This window comes from Anguilla rostrata, chromosome 5, assembly GCF_018555375.3.
Source record: "Anguilla rostrata isolate EN2019 chromosome 5, ASM1855537v3, whole genome shotgun sequence".
In the NCBI taxonomy this organism is placed as follows: Eukaryota; Metazoa; Chordata; class Actinopteri; order Anguilliformes; family Anguillidae; genus Anguilla; species Anguilla rostrata.
Window position 1 is genome coordinate 61,171,273 of NC_057937.1, and position 23,417 is coordinate 61,194,689.

The following is a 23,417-nucleotide window of genomic DNA, read 5'->3' on the forward strand; positions in this document are numbered from 1 at the left end:
AGTGTGTGGGTCCGGTGCTGGAGTCGTGTAAATTTGCGAATGTTCTTTTGGGGGTCACGTCCGAAAAAAGTTTGGGAACCCCTGGGCTACAGTCTCTTACCCACTTTCACTCCCGTCCCTATCACTGCAAAAAGAGATCTTGGCTGACTTCAGTGGTTAAAGTAAAAAAAAAAAAAAGATTTTACACAAAGAATACAAGTGCTTTAATATACACGTAATGAGAACTTCAGCGAAGAAAGTCTTCTCTCCTCGGTCATTATAAATCTCTTTAAACCACTAATCGGGCTGCGCGTGGGAATTGTTCAGTGCTGAGGGAAGTTCTGGAGAGGCGGGACCTTATGAAACGATCGCTCGAGTTCTGCAGAAGTTGCATAAACGCTTTGAGTAGAGGGGATGTGTCAATTGGGTCAAACAACCACAAGCTCAGACCAGCAAAGACTGCGTTATTTTGTTTTATTTGATGTACAAAAGTGCTGCACAAATACTTCAGCTCGTCCTGTTTCAGCCTTCAGGAAGTGGCGCTGGGTTTTTATACAAACGACTCGCTCATTTCCATCAAGCCAAAGGCCTTCAGGGCAACACGCTAACACCTGAGTTCATTTCATTGGTTTGAAAATCCCTGGAAAAACGAGCCACCGTTTCCATAGCGTCCAACCTGAGGGGTAACATTGTTCCATTAGTCATATGTAGCACGCGCCTGCACACGGCTACGCAGAACTGGAGCACATCGCCTTACTGTGGCTAACTTAAGCCACAAGTAAAAACGACAGTGACCCTTTGTAAACACAATAAAGACGGTCCTCAGAGTTTACACTAAACCAGCAGCCACTCCAGCGGCGAGAGGCTGTGGACTCCAGTGGAATGCTGGGATGGAACTGCTCCGTCAGCTTTTCAGTTCAGTTCACAGCATTTCCATAAACGGCCCCCAAACCCTGAACCCCAAACCCCGAAACCCGAAAGCCTGACAGCGACAGAGGAGGGAGGAATTGCTCTGCGGAACACGTGGATCTCCACGTTCCACACGTCATTTGCGTGGAGTTGGCGTGTTCGACAGCGAAGAGAAAGAAGGCAGGACCTCGCTTCAGAACCCCGTGTGAACCCAGCGGGGCTACACCTCACAGGTGAGCAGGTGGAGCTGCATCTTCTCACAGGTGAGCAGGTGCAGCTACACCTTCTCACAGATGACCTGGTGGAGCTACACCTCGCACAGGTGACCTGGTGGAGCTACATCTTCTCACAGGTGACCTGGTGGAGCTACATCTTCTCACAGGTGAGCAGGTGGAGCTACACTTTCACGCATGTGAGCTGGTGGAGCTACATCTTCTCACAGGTGAACAAGTGGAGCTACATCTTCTCGCAGCTGACCTGGTGGAGCTACATCTTCTCACAGGTGAGCAGGTGGAGCTACATCTCGCAGGTGAGCTGGAGGAGCTAGATCTTGCAGGTCAGCAGGTGGCCCCAGGTGGAGCTACATCTTCTCACAGGTGAGTTGGTGACCCCAGGTGGAGCTACATCTTCTCGTAGGTGAGCTGGTGTCTGCAGGTGGAGCTACATCTTCTCGTAGGTGAGCTGGTGCCCGCAGGTGGAGCACACCTTGCGGTAGGTGTCCTCCTCCTCGTCCAGCAGCTCCTCGGGGCCGTAGTCGTGCTGGTGGACGCTGGTGTCCTTCTGCCAGACGCTGCTCCTGACGGCTCGGCGCAGCTCTGATGGAGAAAGAGGAAATAAAAAAAGAGTTTAAGGACTTACTGGAGTGGGGGTTGGCTGCCTGCTTGTCTTGCTCTCTTTCTCCTATCTGTTGGCCTGTCTGTCTGACTGGTGCAGGGCTCCCCAGCCCTGGTCCCGGAGAGCCACAGGGTCTGTTGGGGTCCCCAGCTCTGGTCCCAGAGAGCCGCAGGGTGTGGCTGGTTTTTATTTTCAGCTAATCCAAAAACCAATTCAGACTCCTGAAACCAGGTTAGGCGAATTAACTAATCAGCTGCTTCAATTTCAGTTTCATCAATTTTAAGTGCTCAGGGGATTGATTCTTGACATGGTGCCATGAAAACGGTCATATATGGGCAGCATTACCAGCTAACAGCATGTGAAGTAACTGGTGTTTTGGTGCATAGTGTACTATCAACAGCTAACCGCTGCTGGTTTCAGTTCCTTAAACAGACAGCTGCTGTCACACTGTACGAGTCTGTGGCTTTGGTTTCTAACGCTGCTCAAACATGGCTGGGTCAGGCAGTCATGTGTGGGTGCCGTCGCTCTAGATTTCATGCCAGCTTTCGATCTTAATCATGCAGCCAGCCTCATCATCAAGTCCATATTTTTTTTGTTTGATAAGCTCAGGAACAACAGCTAGGGAATGTTTCCAAACGCCTGTAGGAAACGTTTCACCACGGTCTGGTCTAAAAGCGACCCGGCGGTGGGGTTTGGAGCTAATTAAGCTCATTTGTGTCGGCGGTAACTGGTGGAAAACACCAGACTTTCAAGAACTGAGTGAGGACTTCATGCAGGAAAGTGGTGTGTAAGGACCTCTACTAGGAAAGGGCTGTATGTGTGTGTGTGTGTGTGTTTCTGTATATGTATATATGTGTTTGTGCGTATGTGTATATGTGTGTGTGTGTTAGTTTGTTGATGTGTGTATGTGCTGGTGTGTTGATGTGTGTGTATATGCGTTAGTGCATGTGTATGTGTCTATGTGACTTGGTATTTGTGCGTGTGTGTGTATGTTTATGGATGTTAGTGTTGGTGTGTTGGTGGTGTTGGTGTGGTGTTGGTATTTGTGCGTGTGTGTGTGTGTATATGTTTATGGATGTTAGTGTTGGTGGTGTTGGTATGTTGATGTGTTGGTGTTGTGGTGTTGGTGTGACTCAGTGTGTGAGAGCTGACGCAGTGAGCGCACAGTGTTCAGGTCGTGAACCCACCTTTCACCTTCTTGTTGAAGCGCTTCTGTTTCTGCACCTCCCGGTTCTCCTCCCTGGACTCCTTGGCCTCCTCCAGCGCCTCCGGACTCCCCCACACCTCCAGGGAGCGCTTCTCCACCTGCAGGCACACAGTGGTGAGGCCGGGGGGGGCTCAGGGAGCCAACACAAAACCGACATAAAGGAGCCCCATTGGGGGGGGGGAGGGGTCTTGTGGTGTAAGACTCATGTAGAGCACAGTCCACACACTCCTCCCTGGCTCTCACTCCCCGTTCTTCCTGTCTCTCTACACTGTGCAGTCCGATAAAGCTGAAAAATTTTTAAAAGGTCCCCATTCAATCTAGGCACAGAAGGCACAGCCCTTCACCTCGAGTAACACTGAGATGTGTTAGTCAGAGTTATGCAACCTGCTCTCTGATCGAACACAAAGCACGAGCTGTCACAGGAAGCATGAAGGAGTGGACGGAGTGTAGCACAGTGGGTAAGGAACTTGACTTGTAACCGAAAGGTCGCAGGTTCGATTCCCGGGTAGGACACTGCCGTTGTACCCTTGAGCAAGGTACTTAACCGAAATTTCTTCAGTATATATCCAGCTGTATAAATGGATACAATGTACAATGCTATGTAAAAAAGTTGTGTAAGTCGCTCTGGATAAGAGCGTCTGCTAAATGCCTGTAATGTAATGTAATAATGAAGGCATAACTACACAGGCCACAGAAACGCACCGTTCTGAAACGGGCGGGTACAACATCGCCCCCCCCCCCCCCCCGTTCACCGTGCTCACCTGCAGCTTCAGGTAGAGCTTCATGTCCCCCCAGCGCGGGTTGTGGGGGTTCTTCCTCAGGACGAACCTGAGCATGGGCTCCCTCTGGTCCAGGTCGCAGTCTTTCAGCAGGTACTCCCTCTTGGCCTCCGTCCGCGATATCAGCTTGTGCTTCGCCTCGTTGTCCCTTAGGAAAGACAGATTGACATCCACGTCAGCCAATCAAGTCTTGGAATGACAGATGACCCCCCCCCCGCACTACCCACGTCTGCTGTTCCAACGGGATCTAACGTGGCAGTGGAAGTGAAAACCTACAGGACGATAGATCTCCAGGTGCAGGGCTGGGCAGCCCTGCTCTAGCTGGTGAATGAGATGTGCTTTGTTAGGGTTGGAGTGAAAACCTACAGGACGGTAGATCTCCAGGAACAGGGTTGGGCAGCCGAACTCTAGCTGTTGAATGAGCTGTGCTTTGTTAGAGTTGGAGTGAAAACCTACAGGACGGTAGATCTCCAGGAACAGGGTTGGGCAGCCTTGTGCTGTAGGATTCTTACTTTTTAAAACACTGGTTTGTAACTGATGATGCTCTCAGGAAAAACACTAAGTCCAACTCTACCTGCAATTGTCGCACACAGAGAGGTCAAAGCTGTTGCTGAGGTAGGAGTCCATGAAAGGCTTGTTGCAGTCGTCACAAATCAGGTAGTCTGGCTCCATCACTGGGGCTGGAACAGCACAAGGGGACCCAGGGTGAACTCTGTACGTCTCCATCAGTCAACCATAATGAAAGCCACAAAGGGATCTCTCAAAAGAATTATCACAGAGTGCTTCCCGTATCACTAAAACAACTAAAACATCTTTGTTTTATGCCGATGCCTTTCTGACCCACACTGCATAGGGTTCCCAGTCAAGAGAGAATTTTTTTTTTGAAGGATTTTTTGTGCAATAGTAAGGGCTAATTTGAGATATAGGGCTACCATCTATGAGGCACACATACACTCTGAAACCCATTACTTCACAACAAAGTTACACACTTAACTCACAAGTGACCAGTGACCTTTGGCAACCACATCAATATATAGCCTTGTGCAATTTGTCTGCACTATCAGAACAGTGATTAAGCAGGAACTTGAGAGAAAGTGACATCAAGCAACTGACTTTGCTAGAAGAAAAGATGTATGTCCCCTGATCTACCTCTTTTTTTTTTATTTTCTTTTTAGCAATTTTCCTTCATTCTTCACAGAAAGTGGATATTTCAGGAGCCTCCATGACATCACCCTCCAGAACATTTGTCCATGAACCGTCTGTAATGTGACCATCTCCCAAAGCAGTCTAAAACCCATGAGGTCTGACATACCTGGCTTGTGGACCACTTTCTTTACCGCCTGCGCCTCTTCCTCCTCTTCCTCGATGAAAAACCCAGCGCCCGAGTCTATCGTTTTAGCAACCTTGGCACAGGTTCCTCCTGAGAAAGGAATCGTGGAAAGCCTTTGTGTTATAATACCACACAACGATACAGACCTAACCAAAATGAATGAGTAATTCCCCAATGGGTGAAATAACGATATTAACGCTGTATTTGAGGTGCTAGGCTTACCTTCTGGCACGGAGTACGGTCTGTTGGCGAGCCTGGCTTGTCTCAGCATCAGCGCGCGCTGTCTGTTGCGCTCGATCTTGGCGCGCATAGCGGCAGAAAGAGGCTCGCACGTCTTGGCACCGCGACCGTTCTCCTCGAGTGCCGGTGGCTTGTCTACACCAGGAACTGCATCCTCTGTACCGTTTAACGACTCCATTTCTTTACGCCAAAACTATGCCCCAACCGACGTCCCGTAGTTAGGCAGACCTCTGTGCAGTCAGACCACGGTCTATGAGTCAGACGCGATAAGAAGATGAATGGGTATACTCGTATCACAACGTGTGCGTTAACGGAAATGTTATCTTCTCGCTAACTACCGGTAGCAGGTGAACTGGCAGCATAACAAACGCAGGTGTGTTGACAGCACTACGACGTGGCACGCAAAGCAAGCAACAGGGTCCCATCAACCGAACGAGCCGCCTGGATAGACAGAAAAAGCACGCAGGGATTAGCAAGTTAGCTAAGCAGCAAGCCTTGTGTTACTTTTAAAATGAGCTAGCCTATACTATATTATGCAAAATGCTTCTAGCGAGGCAAATTGATACAAAGCTAGTTAGCCGCTAACTTACCGATATATCATACACAATTGGAAACTGTTCAGAACAAAGTCCAGGACGTTTCGCAAGACAGATCCCGTCCAATATTAACGTTATGCGCTAAAAATAAATCTTAATATAATTAGCACACGAGCTAACACAATTTATAGACCCTTTAAACTCACACAAACCTTTCAGCTCTTTGTTTTGGCGACGCACTCGCGGCGGATGTTGATGACGTAATTTCATCACGGATCCGCTTCTAATTTTATTGGCTCGAATTTGTCTGAAAAACATCCGAAGTCTGCCGAGAGGCATTTAACTATGTGGATATTCTACAGGCACACACGTAAGGTATAAAGTCTAGAAACGCATAAGGCTGTAGGTGCATAGGTATATAATGGAACTTTACCTAAATAAAATATATAATGTTGTTAATCTTTTTAAAAAAATGAAAAATAAAAAACTTTTGACCACAATTTATGACCCTATTTACTGATGTCTTTATCATAGATCTAAATGCAGATGTCACTTCAGTCACTGTTCCTATCAAAACACTAGCCAGTTGAGCAGTCTTTGTGACTGAAGCTCCTGCCATCTGTGCCTCAATAATGAACCCTCTTTCAAAGTCACTTAGATCTTTTCCTCTTGCCATCTTGATCCAAAATCGAGATCAATTGGGCCTGCTCATCATTTTTATACATTCCACAGAGCATGATAGGATGTTAATTACTTAATTGTATCATGCATTACCTGAAAGCATCTGCATTTGTAATGTTTCTCCACTCATTTACTCAGGTTTTTCCTTGAATTTGTTTCCTTGAATTTGTCACCTCTCTCTCTCTCTCTCTCTCTCTATATATATATATATATACACACACACACACACACACAGTCATTTATCTATGCACGGATAAAGATGTTCTATAAATGTTGCAGCAGCAGGACCACCAGCTCCATCATGGGATTCTGGGCAGCCCTAACAGGCAGGCAGTGGCGCCTGAGTCTGCTCTCGCTCAGAGCCGCCAGTAACCCACCCGCCGTCCGCGGGGACGCCAGGCCCGGCCGCAGATCAATACGGGAAGGAACGGGAACCGCGCCCACTTTATCGGCCTTTTAGCCCACGCCAAAGCGTCCTCTATTTCCCGCCTTCCCCCCCTCCCAGACCCTTCTCTCACCCTCCTTTCCTCCCTCTCTCCCTCCCCCCAAGACCCCTCTCTCACCCTCCTTTCCTCCCTCTCTCCCTTCTCCCCAGACCCCTCTCTCACCCTCCTTCCTCCCTCTCTTTCTCTGTCCTTCCCTCTCTCTCTCTCCGCCCTCCCTGACCCCTCTCTCACCCTCCTTTCCCTCTCTCTCCCTCCTTCCCTCCCTCTCTCCCTCTCTCCCTTCCCCCACTCTCAGACCCCTCTCTCACCCTCCCTTCCTATCTCTCTCCCTCCCCCTCCCTGACCCCCCCCCCCCCCCCCCACCCCCCATCCACCCACTACTACCTCCAAATAAGCACACGCGCATTGTGTCTCAGATGGCGGCTGTGTTTACTTGCCAATGCAGAAGTGAAAACAGCGGGTGCATATTCCCCTGACTTGATGGCACATGCAGTCTCTCATCAACAGAGGTGCACTGTGCACAGACAAAGCTATTGTTAGCGGTTGGTGTCAGAACAGGAGCGGAAGCAGCTTCACTCAACATTTGTGGCACCATACAAACTTAAAGCAAATAAGAGCCAAACTGAATGGAAACACACTAATCACAAAACCTTTACTAAAGCAACTGGTGCATTTATCATTGTGGTGTCACCATTAGATGTATGATGAACCAAAAGCATCTATTCACACATACTATGAATGCATTATTATTAATACAATACATAGAATCCATAAACAGACTGGAACAGGATATAGATTGCAAGCGTCTTTTCTATTTTTTTTTTTTTTTTTTTAAATGAAGAAAAAAAAGATAATCAGCCTCGAGCCTCGTTAGGCACATTGAATGCATACACCTGTATGAGAACTAAACCTGGACACTGACCGGAGTATAGCACAGTGGGTAAGGAACTGGGCTTGTAACCGAAAGGTCGCAGGTTCGATTCCCGGGTAAGGACACTGCCGTTGTGCCCTTGAGCAAGGTACTTAACCGAAATTGCTTCAGTATATATCCAGCTGTATAAATGGATACAATGTAAAAATGCTATGTAAAAGTTGTGTAAGTCGCTCTGGATAAGAGCGTCTGCTAAATGCCTGTAATGTAATGTAATGTAATGACCGTACGGGTTAATTTCCCACGCTCCGGGACCGTGCAGCCGTCACGCGTATGAGGTCTCTGTTCAGGGCAGCGTGGCTGTCACCAGTGATCACATCATCATTCCCTGCGCTAGCACCAGCATATGGCATCGGCAGACAGTGATGGGAAAGTCACTCTCCGTGAAACTAGAAACAGTCAGCAACCACAAAATATCACTGACTCACTGATTTCTGTGGAAAGCAAAATGATTCAGACATGGCAGTGACTGATAGCTTTCTGTGGTGCAACCAATTCTGAGGTGTACAGAACTTCATCGCTTCCTGTAGCTATGACTTATATAACAGACTGCAGATGTGTATCTTTTCCAAGTACTTTTTTTCCCCCTTTTTTGTGGTTTTTATTGTTTGTTGTTTTTTTCAAAACTCAATTGAATATGCCAAGCCCAGTTAAATCTATGCCTGTGGTTACTAAATACTTTAGCACGCTCAAAACCATGACCATGTTTCTCTCATTTGAATCTAAGTAAATGCCAGTTTAAAGTTCCGTAATGAGCTATAACAAAAAAAAAACGGTTTGACTGTTTCAACCACACTATTGAAGTGAAACTAAACGTGTGGCTTTGACGAAGAGGCAATGTCACGGACATTGTATAATCAGTGCTACTGAAGAAATCACAGAACTCAGTTGTTTCACATGATCCTTAAGGACCCGTATGTGGTGCCGTAGACGGAAAAATATAGAATGTATTTAAAAATAAAAATAAAAAAAATAAATTTGGCGGTGAATGTGGGGCTGAGCGTATCCACTTGCCACCCTAATTTGGAACAGCCAGTCCACAGCTGCATTCTAAAGCCACGTATGGAAGGTCTTCCCCCGACTCCGCTCTGTGCGAGCTTTGCTGTTGTCTGCAGTGTGTGGAAAGAGTGCGACTTGCCGCACCACACGTTTCGGAGGAGGGACGCGGGGACGTCTGCACTTTCCCAAAATGTCAGTTAGGGTTCGTGGGTAAACTGAACACGGCTGTGATTGCAGATGACTGGCCGTTGCTAATTGGGGTGGAAAGTGGACATGCTCAGCGCCACATTTGCCGACAAATTTATTTAGTCATTTATTAATTTTTTAAAAAGGTAGGTAAGGTTAGCTCAGAGATCCTGCCTCACCTTTTCAGCACCAGCGAGGAGCTGATTATCCAGGCAAATGACTCATCTGCCTCCAGCACGGACTAATTTACCGTAATGGGAAACCTGTTAGGCACACCACACACTCACGCACCTGCCGCTGAGCCATTATGACCCGACTAACACTTTAACCAAAGACCAGCCCAACACTGGCACTCGATCACCCGCGTATGCCACCGCGACACGGCATAGCCAGAGAGTGCGCAATGATGCACACCCTGAGTGTGCAGTCATTTAAAGAGAATGCTGTTCATTTAAAGAGAGCGCTCTTCATTAACGTTTCCTGAAACAGCACTTTTGATTCATTGTGAAATTTACAAGTTGTGTCTTCAAGGTTCAAGACTAATCTGGGCCAAAGCTATGCCTACAAAAACTCAATATTTTGAGAAGAACACATATTATTTATAATTATTTTCAATTCCTAATCAATTCCTTAATTTATTAAAGAATGTCTTGCCACTACTTGAGTGTTTTGTCTTCCCAGCAGGGAAGACAAAACACTCTAACCCTAACCCTAACCCTTTTTTGTGCGCTGCACTGTAAAGGTGAACCAGAACCATAGCTGACAATGTTGCTGCCCTTTGCTGGGGCAGATGCAGCACCGGAGGCCATGCTGCTGGTCTTGCGTTCTGCTGGTCCTGAGCTCTGCTGGTTTGGATCTTTGCTGGTCTGGAGCTCTGCTGGTCCTGAGATCTGCTGGTCCAGCGCTGGTCTGGAGCTCTGCTGGTCCGGAGCTCTACTGGTCTGGAGCTCTGCTGGTCTGGAGCTCTGCTGGTCCTGAGATCTGCTGGTCCAGCGCTGGTCTGGAGTTCTGCTGGTCTGGAGCTCTGTTGGTCCTGAGTTCTGCTGGTCTGGAGCTCTGCTGGTCCTGAGATCTGCTGGTCCAGCGCTGGTCTGGAGCTCTGCTGGTCTGGAGCTCTGCTGGTCTGGAGCTCTGTTGGTCCTGAGTTCTGCTGGTCTGGAGCTCTCAGCTGCAGCAAACCTATTAGATGCTCTTTTAGCCCCCAGGGGGCGGACAGCAGATTCCTGAGGCATGTGGCTTATGCAGTCAAATAGGCTGGGGAGAGGAGCTAATAGCTACCTCATTACTGAGGCGAGGGGGGGGGGGGGGGGGGGCACAGGGTGCTCTAGAGCTCTCCTGTGCAAGGGTGTCCTAACTTAAGGCTTAAACAGTATGGATTGTCTGCTTGATTGGAGGATGTTATTCTTTCAGGCAGTGTTTCAGGAAAGCATATAAAAGACGTAAACATTTACATTCAGTGCTTGAGTGGGAAAACTCATGAGATTCATGGCATAAAATGATTACGACATATTTTATGATTTCAGTACCTACTCTGAGATAAACCACAAAACACATAACTTTTTACTCTCTATGCATACAAGTATGGAAAATGTACTGTTTTTGCACACACGACTTATATATAGTATTGCAAAATATATTGCAGAATATATTCTATTGCAAAACATGACCTCGCACATATCACTCATATGGAAGAACAGGGAATCTTGTCGTCACCTGTTCGTTCCTAAAATATTGCTTGATGGCCAGCTAATATCTTTCCTTCATAAAAATAAAATATCAAATTAACATTTTACCATTTATCAATGAAGAAATCCTAAATTTGATTGATACAGTAAATCATTTACAGGTGGTCATTTTCACAAAGACGAACAATGCTCAGCAGTGACAAAACATATAGCTCAATTAGGCTAAAGAAGTAGCTTAATGGCATATAGCGTTGTGTCCCGAGATTGACCAGGTAAATCGTGCCAAGACCACAGGTTGTCACAGTTCAAATGAGCCCTACTGTGTCATTCCATAGAATTCTATCTTGCTCCGCCTCCTCACGCTCCCCATCAGCAATGACCCCTCCCCTCAGCCTCTAGAGCGCATGCTCATCAGTTCCCACGGAACCGTCTGCTCGGCTGGTTTCGGGAATGCCCGGATATTTTCGCCTCTTTGTTTTACTGAAAGTGGATTTTAACTCGGATTCAGACCAACATCCAGCGGGGGGTTCTGATCTCAAACAGGTCAGTCAGCTGCTTTAACTTAAGAGAAACAGTACAGTTGCGATCCGTAAAAATAGCTGCTAGTCTGTTACAGCCAGGGACCGCAATTGGGTTTGGTAATTTTTTGATTGTAGCTCCTTCTCTTGGTCGTAACGTAGGTACATGCTGTTCGTGTTGTATGGTATAGGGTACTCAGTGTATGGCGACGCCGGGCCCGACACCGGGGTCATCTTTTCCCCAGAAAAGTGTTTTTAAGTGGCGATCTTGTTGGCGAGGGGACGTGTTGATAATCGCGTGGTTGTAAACATGGCAGTCCAGTAGTTTAACCAAAGCTAACCGAATGTGTGTATCGCACGTAACTGGTTACCGTTTGCACGCGGCGAACCCCAATATTTTATTAGCTTGGAATGTTCGCTGAATCGAAGGTCCACCATTAACCCCTTCCAGCTTTGAAAGTTTGGGGTCACGTAGTGTACGTGCGGAGTGGGGTCGAGGCGACGTGACAGATTAATCGGAAAATAGAAAGTTTTTTAAGCGGAAGATGCGAGTATATCATGGCGAAACCGACTACGGCGCTGTCTCTGCGCTACAGGTCTTAAAATTCGAGGGATTCCCGTCTTCCAGGGGGGTCCAGGTCTAGCTACAAGCACGTGCGATAACGTGCGCTGTCGTACCATAACCAGTGCCAATTTGTATTTTAAATTGTAAAAGATTTTGATTTGTAAAAATCAGATGCCACAATGTGGAGAACCTACATGTTGCGACAGCCAGCCGTTTTTAACCGTCTCGGGGCATTCAAGGCAGTTATGGTATAGATAGGTTCATCGTTGTAGTGTAGCCTTTTTGTCACGATTTAAAATATAGTGTTCCTGGGTGCATTTAGAATTCACCTTTAGTACACTATTGAAGTTAATTTCTCATGGCAACAACGATTTGCTCCAACCTGTCAGACGGTCTACTGTAGAAAACGAAGACAGCTTGCTTGTAATGAACAGCTAACGCTACACTAACGATGTGGCTGAGAACAGTGTAACTGCAGACAACCTGGGATATGGAAAGTCATCCAAAAGGGTTTAAAAATCGTCGATGTCTGATCCTCGAAGTAAAATAGTTCACCTTAAAATGTAGCCAGCCCAGTGCCTCGCCCGTGCAGTCGGAATGCGCGATTATTGAAATTCTAACGCTTCCTCTGTAAATACCACAGTTCGCTGTTTGCTCGGTGTAAAAAATGGGGTACTTCTCCGGGATGTGCGAACACGCTTGGCTATTGCCCCACTTGCTTCTGGCGTATCGCCAGAATTCATCGGAAAGATAAGATTCTGAACTCCTCTTGCGGGCTCCTCGGCGTGCCACCAACCTCGCGCAGATGACAGTTCTGACTTTTGACATTTGTGCAGCTCGCAGAGAGCACTTTGAAGTAACAGATCGCACCCCTGTGCACAAACATGGGGAGATATTTTTTTTCTCACCGAGACATATGACGATTCACGCGTGTGTTGGAAAACAGGATGCCTAGTATAACTTCACCATATTGTCTGTAGTCGCTTGTTTTCGCCAGCCCGACCTTAGCACCATTTGATATATTTTGGACCAAATGCAATAGCCTACACGGGACAACATCACAATGGTTGTTCCAACTTCACAGAGGTCTCGTGGTTTAAACGTGAGGTGTACCCCCCCCCTTATGATGAATGTTGCAGCTGACCAACTTGAGTCAATGAAGTGATAACATTAACGTGAGCAGGGGTGTAGATTTGCTCAGTTTGGCAAGTTTCCGCTCTCTACACCCGGGTGAAATATGGCCAGATCGTTGTGAGAGGAAGTGGGCTCGGAGGGGGAAATTAAAACGAAGGAAGTGTAGTGTGGGAAGTGAAACGAAAGACACACGGACAATTCCTGCTTTCAGGAAAACATTCGAAGGCTTGCTTTAAAACCACTTGTGAACGTATCCCAGATAACTTTTAACAATAAGCGAATGTTATCGATAGCCAGCTTACTGCTAAATGAAGATACAGCTGCCTGCACGCAAGCTTGATCACGCCTATGTGTTGCTTGAGCTATATCCGATTGATTAATTACGTGCGTCACCTGTCAATGATGTTAGTAGGTGCTTTAGAAATGTGCAAGAAACAAAATCTCTCAAGACATCTGCTCTCGGAACATAACTAGGGCTTACCATTTCCTTTGATGTAAAACATTTTTGTCATTTTGATTTTCTTCTTTGAACTTTTTTTTATCAATTCTGTGTGCAACAAAAGGACAGTCATTTTTTTCTTTCATCCAGATAAAGCTTAACCGTTTGGCCTATTAAGCGTTCACGTGAATAATCATTTCATAATAATCCTGGATAGAAAAGATACTAGATGGACTACGGCTATTGGTTATGATGATGACTTTGCATGATCCTTAAACATTTAGATAATGACCAGTGGGCTCACTTTTGTAAGTTGCTTTGGAAAACAGTGTCTACTCAATGCTTCAATGTACAGAAATGTGAAAGGACTGCAACAGTTGAAGTAAGAAAAGAAAAAAAAAAAAAGCTATTTGGTACAACACAAATTTAGGATTTGAACATTCAGCCTCCTGGTTACAATCCTGGCTCCCTATTCTGTAATGGATGCTAGTCAATCATGAGTAAAAGCTCTTTGACTTGCATAGCAAATGAAGAATGGCAGCACTTACACAGTTAGTGCCGGCTTCTCTCTACCCACAATTCAGTCTGGCCTTTTCATGCGATGTGTGTGTGTGTGTGTGTGTGTGTGTGTGTGTGTGTGTGCATGCGTGCGTTTTCAACGTGGACACAGACAAACTTTTCTTCTGGAACTTGTGGCACGTTCGTTCATTACCGAGCGGCACCATTTGCATGCAGTAGGCCTGTGTTTCCATGCCGACAGACTGAGTTGCTGCCCCATTTAAAGCTGTGCACTGCTGTGCCTTGTTACGACAGACTGAGAAAGTACAGGAATGAAATTACGGTGTGCTGCTGTAACGCTGTCTCTGCTTTAGTGTTTTTTCATTGACCCTCGGGGGGAACCGTCCGTTCTCCCAAACGAGGAAGTGACCGGCATGGTTTGGGATCCGCGCCCACCCCCCTCCACCCCACCCTGCAGGCTGTGTAACCTGTGATTTGTTCCTCTTCTTTTACTGCAGAGTTTGCGTCTGGACCCGAAATAACATTTGAAAAAAAAAAAAAGGTTTCCGTTTATGTATGTTTATGCAACACTTTGCAGACACGACTAAACCACAGGTAGCTAGACTCTGAAAGACAGTCTATGCTCTGGTTCCTTTACTATGGTTACATAGATTGACAGTCTGGCCCTGGGGCAGATTAACTGCGGTTTCCTCTACTGATGATTAATGAACTGAATTGGCCACCAATTCTGCTCCTGTGTCCAGTAATGGTCCCTGATGGGGAGAATGAAAACCAGCAGCACTAATGGTCTCCAGGGCCTGAATTCTGCTGCTGTCGGGTAATGGATCACGGAGAAGGAATGTTGAACATCGGTCTGAGTAAACGTCTCTTGGGATGACTGGTCGCAGGTTTAAGCTCACAGTCCTGGAGGGGGAGCTGTGTCTGCAGGTTTAACTCCAGTCCTTGAGGGTCGCTGTGTCTGCGGGTTTGACTCCAGTCCTGTAGGGCCGCTGTGTCTGCAGGTTTAACTCCAGTCCTGGAGGGGGAGCTGTGTCTGCAGGTTTAACTCCAGTCCTTGAGGGTCGCTGTGTCTGCGGGTTTGACTCCAGTCCTGTAGGGCCGGTGTGTCTGCAGGTTTAACTCCAGTCCTGGAGGGGGCACTGTGTCTGCAGGTTTAACTCCAGTCCTGGAGGGGGCGCTGTGTCTGCAGGTTTAACTCCAGTCCTGGAGGGGGCGCTGTGTCTGCGGGTTTGACTCCAGTCCTGGAGGGCCGTGGTGTCTGTGGGTTTAGCTCCAGCCCTGGGGGGCTGTGGTGTCTGCTGGTTTTGGTGGGGGGGGGGGGGGGTGAATGAGCTTGTCGACCTCAGGCGCAGGCCTTTTTTTGGGGGTGGGGGGTTTGGGCTATTTTGGGGTGGTGGCAGCTGAGCTTCCCCTGGCTCCCCTGACATCAGCATTCGAATTTCCAGTTGAAAACCATTCTAATCACATAGCCTATTTATCTTACGCTATTAAGGCTTAATTGCACTTATTGAAATCTAACAAGCTGTTAACTGTTTTTAATCTGACACGTTTGATGTCTAATGAAGGATGAGCGAGTGGCCTCTCAATGCCACATTTATGGCAGAGTCTGGCTTTCATTCTGCAAGGAGTGGACGTTTCACACCAATTTAAGAACTTTTAAATCGGCCAGCTCAGTTCTCCAGACCGATAATGCATGCTGATTTTCTGTAATGTCCCGTGTCGAACGACCCCTCTTGAAAGAAGCTGGCCTACATTTTTTAAATTGATTTGTTGACGGACCAATAGCTGGAATCAGTTCAGCCTAAGTCCTGAGTTCAGTGTTGCCAGATTGGGCGGAATCCCCCGCCCATTTGGGCTACACTTTTATGTTACTGTGCGGGGGGAAAATGGATTTGGGCGGGTTCATTGTTTTCACATCTGGCAACACTGCCAGAGTGCTGAAAGAATGGACACCTGGACCAGGCCCTTGTAGTGTCCATCTGCCCAAAAGCATCTGTGTTAGCTAAACTAAAAGGGGCTTTAGAACCCCAGCAAGGCAGCGCACTGGTGCACAGCCTCCCACTCCACTGCAGGCCGCTGTCCCTGCAGACACTGAAACGCTGGTCGCTACAGACACTGAAACGCTGATCCCCACAGACACTGAAACGCTGATCCCCACAGACACTGAAACGCTGGTCCCTGCAGACACTGAAATGCTGGTCACTGCAGACACTGAAACGCTGGTCGCTACAGACACTGAAATGCTGATCCCCGCAGACACACTGAAATGCTGGTCCCTGCAGACACTGAAATGCTGGTCCCTAAAGACACTGAAAAGCTGGTCACTACAGACACTGAAACGCTGGTCCCTACAGACACTGAAACGCTGGTCCCTGCAGACACTGAAATGCTGCTCCCTGCAGACACTGAAATGCTGGTCCATACAGACGCTGAAATGCTGGTCCCCACAGACACTGAAATGCTGGTTCCTACAGACACTGAAATGCTGGTCCGTACAGACGCTGAAATGCTGGTCGCTGCAGACACTGAAATGCTGGTCTCTGCAGACACTGAAATGCTGGTTGTTGCGGTGCTGCCGTTAATACACTGAAGATGTGTAGACGGGGTTTTTGGTGCTTTTCCAGGTGAAAAAAAGCACCACTTAGGCATATTCATTAATTTTATTCCCCTCCATGCCTCCGCCTGCGTGGAATGCGGTCTGCCGCTGTGTCTGCGTCTGGACATTTCAGATTCTGCACAGAAAATGTCTTTTCTGCAGTAAGACCCGCATCTCCCACGTCAGCTGTATTAGCTGAATAGTCTGACGCTGTACCTGTGACATTGTATAAGGGCTCGGGTCAAACCTACCACGGGACAGGCTTGGGGGGGGGGTGTCATAAATGGATGAAATTCCTTAATGGCTAGTATCGTGTTTCCCACCAGCTTGTAATCAGTGGGTCAGAGTTAGTGAAAGATGAGGCGTTTTTGTTCTGCTAATCCAGTTATCCCTCAGCGTGGGGCCTGCTAACAAAGCTGATTTTATTAGAGTTAAAACATCTACAATGATACTGTGTGGAATTAGGGTGTAGGGGACCGTTCATTATTACAGTAGTTTAATTACAAGAGCTGATAAGACCGTGGCTAATAGCAACCTTTTAGAGGGGGTGATCAGAGGGAACTGATCACATAGTATGGCTCTTGTGTGTAAAATGACCAAATTATTACTGTTTATTTTATCCCAGAGCTTTGAGAACGGAGAATTAAACACTAGTAAGGTAACTGAGAGTTGTATGAGTGATTTGGTTGGCCACTTCAAACCATTGTAAATTAGCCATCGAACTGTCCTGAGATTGACACCATACAATTTTCGACTGAGGACTTCCGGTTGGTCCTGGAAATGGCCTACTTCATGAGCTATAGGCTGCAAGCTGAAGATTATGCCTAGAACACGGAGCTCATTTTAAATCCAGTGCTGCGTGACACCCCTGTAGTCTCAGTGAACTTTGAAAAGTGAGTCTGTGACAACGTGGTGCATATCTAGCAGCTCTCTGGTGCACATCTAGTTATCTGGTGCATATCTAGGATGGCTGTCTATTCCAACCCCCCTTTGAATAATTCAGTCTCATTCATTTTTCCCTCAGCCTCTATATCTCTGTTTCTTTCCATGTATAAAAGAGTCACAGCATCCATTTCCCCTCCTGTGTTCAGGCATGTAGATGGGATGAGATCAGTTGGCTAATTGTTATCTTATATAGTGTGGCTGCCTGGACTGACTGTTGTGTATGCGCTGTTTTTTCCTGTTTTATTAATTATCAATCCTTTTTTATTGATCTGACTCTGACTGGCCCGATATAAGTTATTGTAATGCTGGCAGGTCCACATAAACATCTGTAAATAGGCCTGTATAAAATGTCCTGCATTGGGTTCTCATGATATGTGTAATATTACAGTTTATTTAATGGTCAATATTTATTAGGCTACCTCTGGCACACAGTAACCATCTGTCAAACATAATCTGGTAGTTTATGAATGAGTGAAACATTTCATTTGTATAGCACCTTTCTGGACACTCAAAGTGCTTTACAGTGATGTGGGGGGAACTCACCTCACCCACCACCAATGTGTAGCACCAACCTGGGTGATGCAGAGCAGCCATTTTGCACCAAAACGCTCTCCACACACCAGCTTAGGTGAAGAACCATTTTTAGCCAATTAAATCAGGGGATGATTTTTTCGTCCTTTTCCCCCTTTAAGGTGTGAGATCGCAAATACTTGATTAGAATGTGCTTAACTGAACATTCTAATTCTGATCTAACGATCACTACTGGTAACTGAAAGCAATAAAGTTCTAGAACACTCTAGAAGACTTGGGAAAAAAACATTTAAAAAAAACCTGCTCTTCAAAGAGTTAAACTGAAGCTGGAATCACGTTCCACCTGTTTGCTTCTCCTGAAATTAAAAGCAAAAACGCGCCATTTCGATCACCATTTTCATCTTCTTCTTTGAGCCTGCATCATTTAGGCCTATACCAAAATAGCTGATTGTCAGGCTGCTTATAGGCTATCAGTTTGAAAATGTTTTTCTTAGTATTGCTGGTATTAACATCTCATAAGTGTAATGGGAACTGGGATGAGGAAGGGGGGGGGGGGGTGCTGGTCATGTTAGCATGAGTTGACTGATTGAGATGCATGATCTCAGCCATAATTCAATGAAAGCGCTGTGCTGGCTGGGACCTCCAGTTGCATTTTAATTTTTCTGTGAAAAAATGTTGAGCTGTGTGTGGGTTTTTGGGGGGGGGGGGGGGGTGGGCAGGCAGAACTGTGTGCAGTGGCTGGATGTGTAATGCTATCATTTGTGACTGATGCACTAATATTGCCAGCTGTCTATTTTTACTCTCCTTACGGTTCACTGAAACACCACCTCCTTCTTTTTAATGGGATGATTCATTCAGAAATCTATATTTAATCCATGGTAATAAAATCAGAAGATGAATGAGCTGGCGGCCTGTTTGTGTAATAATACACCGATCAGTGCTGTAAAGTCTCAACCTGCTGTGGGTTGGGGGTGGAAATGGTTACCCAGAATGCAAGTGAGCAGGGATCTGGTTTGCGCTTCCACTGGGCATTTGATTTTAGCCTTTCTTTTCAGCGAAATGAGAACCACATGCAGAACCAGAGCTGTGTGAACTGGAGCTGAAGGTTGTTTTTATGGGTTGAGATAAAAAAAAAATGAAAAAATTTCAACATCTGCGTCGTATGAGGAATGATTTAAAGCACATTTTCAGTCTTGGATAAACGCTTCATTCTGATGTAATGTAATGATGAAGATTTTTTTTCTTCTTCTTCTTCCCCTGAACTCTCCCCCCTCTCCACAGGTATCAGATGTATGGGATCTGTGTAGAATATTTTATTATTTATTTTATGCACTGCCCAATTTAAAGAAAACGGTTGGACTGGATATCAGAGTTAGATTTTTTTTTAAACTCTTGCAGCCACGCCTGAAAAAACCCCATAAAAGTTGACTTAAATCTCATTTTTTTTATGTGTAACTTTCAGAAAATAAGTAGGCTGAACCTCTGCAGAGATTTTGGGTTTTTAACCCTTTGAGAGGGACATCATCTCCGGACTCGTGCTTTGTACAAAGGGAGCGGGGGGACGCAGGGGTTCAGGTCAGTTGAGTTAAACTGCTCGTCTATGATTGGACGGATTGCATTCAGCTGGTTTGCTTGTAAGGATGGTCTATGCTTTGATTGGATGGATTCCACCCTGGCAGTTTTGCCAATGGGGCTGATATGTGTTTTGACTGATTGGGTTTCTCTTGGCTGCTAGTAACCTGTAGCCCTACAGTCCTTTTCAGTGCCATTGAAACGGCTTCTGAGGTCTGCTCTGGTATGTATTATTGATCTAATTAGCCTCAAAAGTTTTTGTGGAACACATTACAGATAAACAATATTGCGTTATAATATAGCTAGATATTAAAACAAATGTAACGAGCATCATTTTTTGAAATATGACCAGTTCTGTGACATCATAGGACATCCTGAAGGTCACATGCTAGTTTGCATGCACATATCTGGACAAGATGTGTGTGACATTTCTTTATTGGTAGAAAGCAGTGGACCCCAACCAATCACAGAGTACATTGGTGACAACCAAAAAAAGAACAGCAACAGTGGTTGGTTTATACTGCTTTGTCCTCAGGGCACCTGTAAATCCACCAATCACTGTCACCCTTTTCTGTCGGTTCCTCGTGACACACTTTGTGGTTGCTGGAGCTGCACTATTCCTATTTTATTACCTTTCGGTTTGTGCCAAGAATTTTAATGGGTTAGGACAGGCGGTGATGTTTACACGTACTGGTGCCAAAACAGAACTAAATACAGTAGCTCCATTGGGCCACGATTGATCTGCGTCTGGCTTGCTCCCAGTAAGTCCACTCATGAGTCTGGGTGGGCCCTGCTTTAATAAGCCTGGGTCGGCAGTGGCTAAATCTCTTTGGATTATCAAGGGCTGGATGATGCGCTGAGCGGCAGACAGCGTGTGGGTTTGGAGCATCAGCGCCTCACAGGCAGCTAGCGGTATGTTCTGTGAGCTGCGAGGCCACACTGTGCTGTTTCGTAGGTGACTTAGTTAATGCACCTGACTTAACTACAGCTTGTATTTTTGCATAGACCATGTTCTCATTTGTGTTAGTGTTAAACAGTTTAACCTTCAGGGTCCAAGTTGAACTATGCGGTTGTTCCCTGCACTTGGACCGGTACTTCTCTCTAGGGTTTTCGACACACTTGTTCCTGGTTATGGTTATACACTTTGTTGTACGTCGCTCTGGATAAGAGCGTCTGCCAAATGCCTGTAATGTAATGTAATAATGCTTCTTAAAGATGCACTCAGCTCTGGGTTGTGGCACAGACTGCGGCCCCCCAGGACTAACCCTGCACACCCTGCGGCCCCCCAGGCCTAACCCTGCACACACTGTGGCCCCCCAGGCCTAACCCTGCACACGCTGTGGCCCCCCAGGCTTAACCCTGCACACGCTGTGGCCCCCCAGGACTAACCCTGCACACACTGCGCCCCAGGACCACCTGCACACGCTGTGGCCCCCAGGACTAACCCTGCACACGCTGTGGCCCCCCAGGCCTAACCCTGACACCGCTGTGCCCGACCTCCCAGGCCTAACCCTGCACACGCTGCGACCCCCCAGGACTGCATGACCCGTGATTTAGGTTAAGACTGCAAGTCCCTTATGAAGCAAAGCTTTGGTTTCCATGCCGGAGCGAAGGATAGAAAGAGGTTGCGGCCTGTAGTAGTAAAAACAAGAGCGAGTGTGTTTTGTACACCTTAAGTGCCTGAGAGAGCCTGTGTGAATGTGCTGTTATTTTAAAGTCCCCCCCCCCCCCCTTAATGGGATCTCTGAGCGGCGTGTGATGTCTCTGACTCGCGTCTGAAGCTGCTACGCTTGACTGAATTTGACGGTCGGACTTTCGTTCGGCGAAACGGCCGTTGTGTTCGCCGCAGAGAGTTTGGCGGGCGTTTGAATGTAACGGATCTGCGTGCGTAACCACGTCGGCGTCTGCCGGCTGTAACCGGACAGCGGACTGCGGCGTTGTTCCTCAAAACGAAGATACCGAACCTAATCTGGATTGTGTGTGCGGTGGATATCGAAACAACACAAGTTGGAACAATTTTTCATGCCGTTAGGCCTAATGTTTTTTTTTTGTTGTTGAGATTTGCTCATTTGGAAGAACATAATTACAAGAAAGTGTCTGTCCTCTCATGTAATCTCTCTAAACCGATTATTATGGCTTGCGCAACAGCGAGCGGTTAGCCTAATTACCCCCCCGCTCTCCTGTTTCTTCGCTGGTAATTGTTTTTCTCGACACGACTGCCTCGTGGATCCTTCTGTCTGTCTAATCTTTTTGCGCTCAGCCGTGGTTCCTCTGTCTTATTTTAAACGATCGATTTGCGGGTTCCTTCAGCGTTTTCTTCATCTGCTCTCCTGCCCTCCTTAATCCTGAACATTGACTATTATGCTTCTGCGGCAGAAAAAGTGTTTCAGAATGGTAACAGAGTGGCGCGGGCTCTGTTTGCGAAGATGCGGGGTGTGTCGCTGGAGGAGCTGGTCCTGTCGATACCTGCAGGAATAAGCTGTCTAGTATTTCCCTTTTTCTTCGCTTCTAGCGGTCCTTACTCTGTTGAACCTTAGTGAAGTCCAGAGTTCACTAGAGTGGGCTTTCCCAAATTTCCTCATCCCATGACCCACTTGATATGTAAATACTGTTCAGTGACCCCCCCCTCTTTTATTCCAAACTTGACCCTCAGCCTTCTGCAATACTCTCATTGCCCACTAGGCCTTACACCCAGTTGGTTGGGAATCCCTGTTCTGGAGCTCTTCCAGATCTTTGCTTTGTGAGTTGGGGAGGGGGGGGAACCAGCTTTGAAAGTCTTCAGTCATGTGACACGTGACGTCAGTTCCCTGTCTGTGGTTCCGTTCGGGTCAGGTGCTCTGACCCTCGAGATTTCCTCTCTTGTCCTTTCGGTTCTGCAGCTTGAGCGTGTCAAACGGTCGCCGTGCGTCAGTGTGAACTAGACCTGCCGTTTCACTGCAGGAGCGCTGGGGGGTAAAGGATCGGGTGTTTGATTCTGTGAGCAAACCCACCTGTCTGTCCCCAGCTCGAGTTCTGTCCCTATCGAGCGGGGCGGGGGGGGGGGGGAGAGGGGGTCCCATTCATCTGGCAGATGACTGTCGGAGGGGGCACCCAGCTATAAAAAGAATCCACCCCCCCCCTCCAAGGACAGAGGATCCACACCACCCCTTCATTCACCTCCAAAAACATCCCATCCACGACACCACTGCCAAATGGAGGAATATGAAATGAAACCCATGCTCCCCTGGTTCTGTGCTGGGCCAAGCTGCCGGATTTTAGGGACGTCGGCTCTCATGCAGTAAACCCCGCTGTTGGAGAAGAAATGGCCTAGTTGACGTGTGACTGGAGTCGACTTGGGGCCAGACCTCCTGCACACACCCTGGCTCTGCATCAGGAGCGTCTGTCTGACTGCCACTGCTCATGCAGGCCAGCGTTCCGTGCACCCGGGTTCTGAGAATAACCCCCCCCCCCCCAGCAGAATCAAGCCCCACTCACACCCAGGTTCTGAGAATAACCCCCCCCCCCCCCCCCCAGCAGAATCAAGCCCCACTCACTCAGGATCCTTACGGCTGCCACAGTGGGCACACGCACTTCCTGTGCGCTCTCTCTCTCAGAAGAATTTAACCGCAGAAAACACCTTTTCCGGATGATTCCGTCAGATCAGCGACTTTTGGCAATCGGTTTTCGGCTCCTCCCTCTTGATTGGCTCTTTCTGCGGATATTCAGGTCACGGTTCAGACCAACCGTGGGGCAGCAATGTGGCATAATGGGAAATGGGTAGGGGACTGGGCTTGTGGCTTAGAGATTGCAGGCTTGATTCCCAGGTTAGGTCATTACTGTATCCTTGAGCAAGGTACAGCCCCGATTGCTTCTTTGA

The 23,417-nt window shown here is 47.2% G+C and overlaps 2 protein-coding genes and 1 long non-coding RNA gene across 11 annotated transcripts in view; 1 reads left to right on the forward strand and 2 right to left on the reverse strand.

Annotated features, from left to right (window-relative positions):
- Positions 1–436: 436 nt before the first annotated feature.
- Positions 437–6,154, reverse strand: xpa (xeroderma pigmentosum, complementation group A). Of its 8 annotated transcripts, none has more exons than XR_010330292.1 (8): positions 6,027–6,153; positions 5,261–5,719; positions 5,021–5,128; positions 4,283–4,388; positions 3,691–3,856; positions 2,910–3,027; positions 1,246–1,703; positions 437–1,186 (listed from the first exon to the last, which is right to left on the reverse strand). XR_010330292.1 is itself a non-coding variant. In XM_064337546.1 (8 exons), exons 2-7 carry the CDS (start codon positions 5,454–5,456, stop codon positions 1,549–1,551), a joined length of 849 nt encoding a protein of 282 aa, XP_064193616.1. In that variant the 5' UTR covers positions 5,457–5,719; positions 6,027–6,154; the 3' UTR covers positions 437–1,398; positions 1,503–1,548. The 8 variants fall into 8 exon arrangements, 7 of the variants coding, with proteins under 7 accessions (XP_064193616.1, XP_064193611.1, XP_064193612.1 ...); XM_064337546.1 differs by having other exon boundaries at positions 437–1,398; positions 1,503–1,703; positions 6,027–6,154; XM_064337541.1 differs by having other exon boundaries at positions 437–1,703; positions 5,261–5,528; positions 5,617–5,719.
- A 2,685-nt stretch (positions 6,155–8,839) lies between these two features.
- Positions 8,840–12,631, reverse strand: LOC135255845 (uncharacterized). The gene is made up of 2 exons (XR_010330293.1): positions 12,381–12,631; positions 8,840–10,280 (listed from the first exon to the last, which is right to left on the reverse strand). It is a non-coding gene; the product is annotated as an uncharacterized LOC135255845 (long non-coding RNA).
- The window catches only part of LOC135255844 (polycomb group RING finger protein 3-like), a 41,443-nt gene continuing 29,152 nt past the window's right edge, over positions 11,127–23,417 (forward strand). Inside the window, exon 1 of one of the 2 annotated variants that reach the window (XM_064337548.1) lies at positions 11,127–11,285. Coding sequence is in view for 1 of the 2 variants with exons in the window: in XM_064337547.1 (XP_064193617.1) it covers positions 11,193–11,285 (93 nt within the window). In the remaining variant the exon portion in view is untranslated. The remainder of the gene's footprint in view (positions 11,286–23,417) is intronic. The other variant, XM_064337547.1, reaches the window with a different exon arrangement.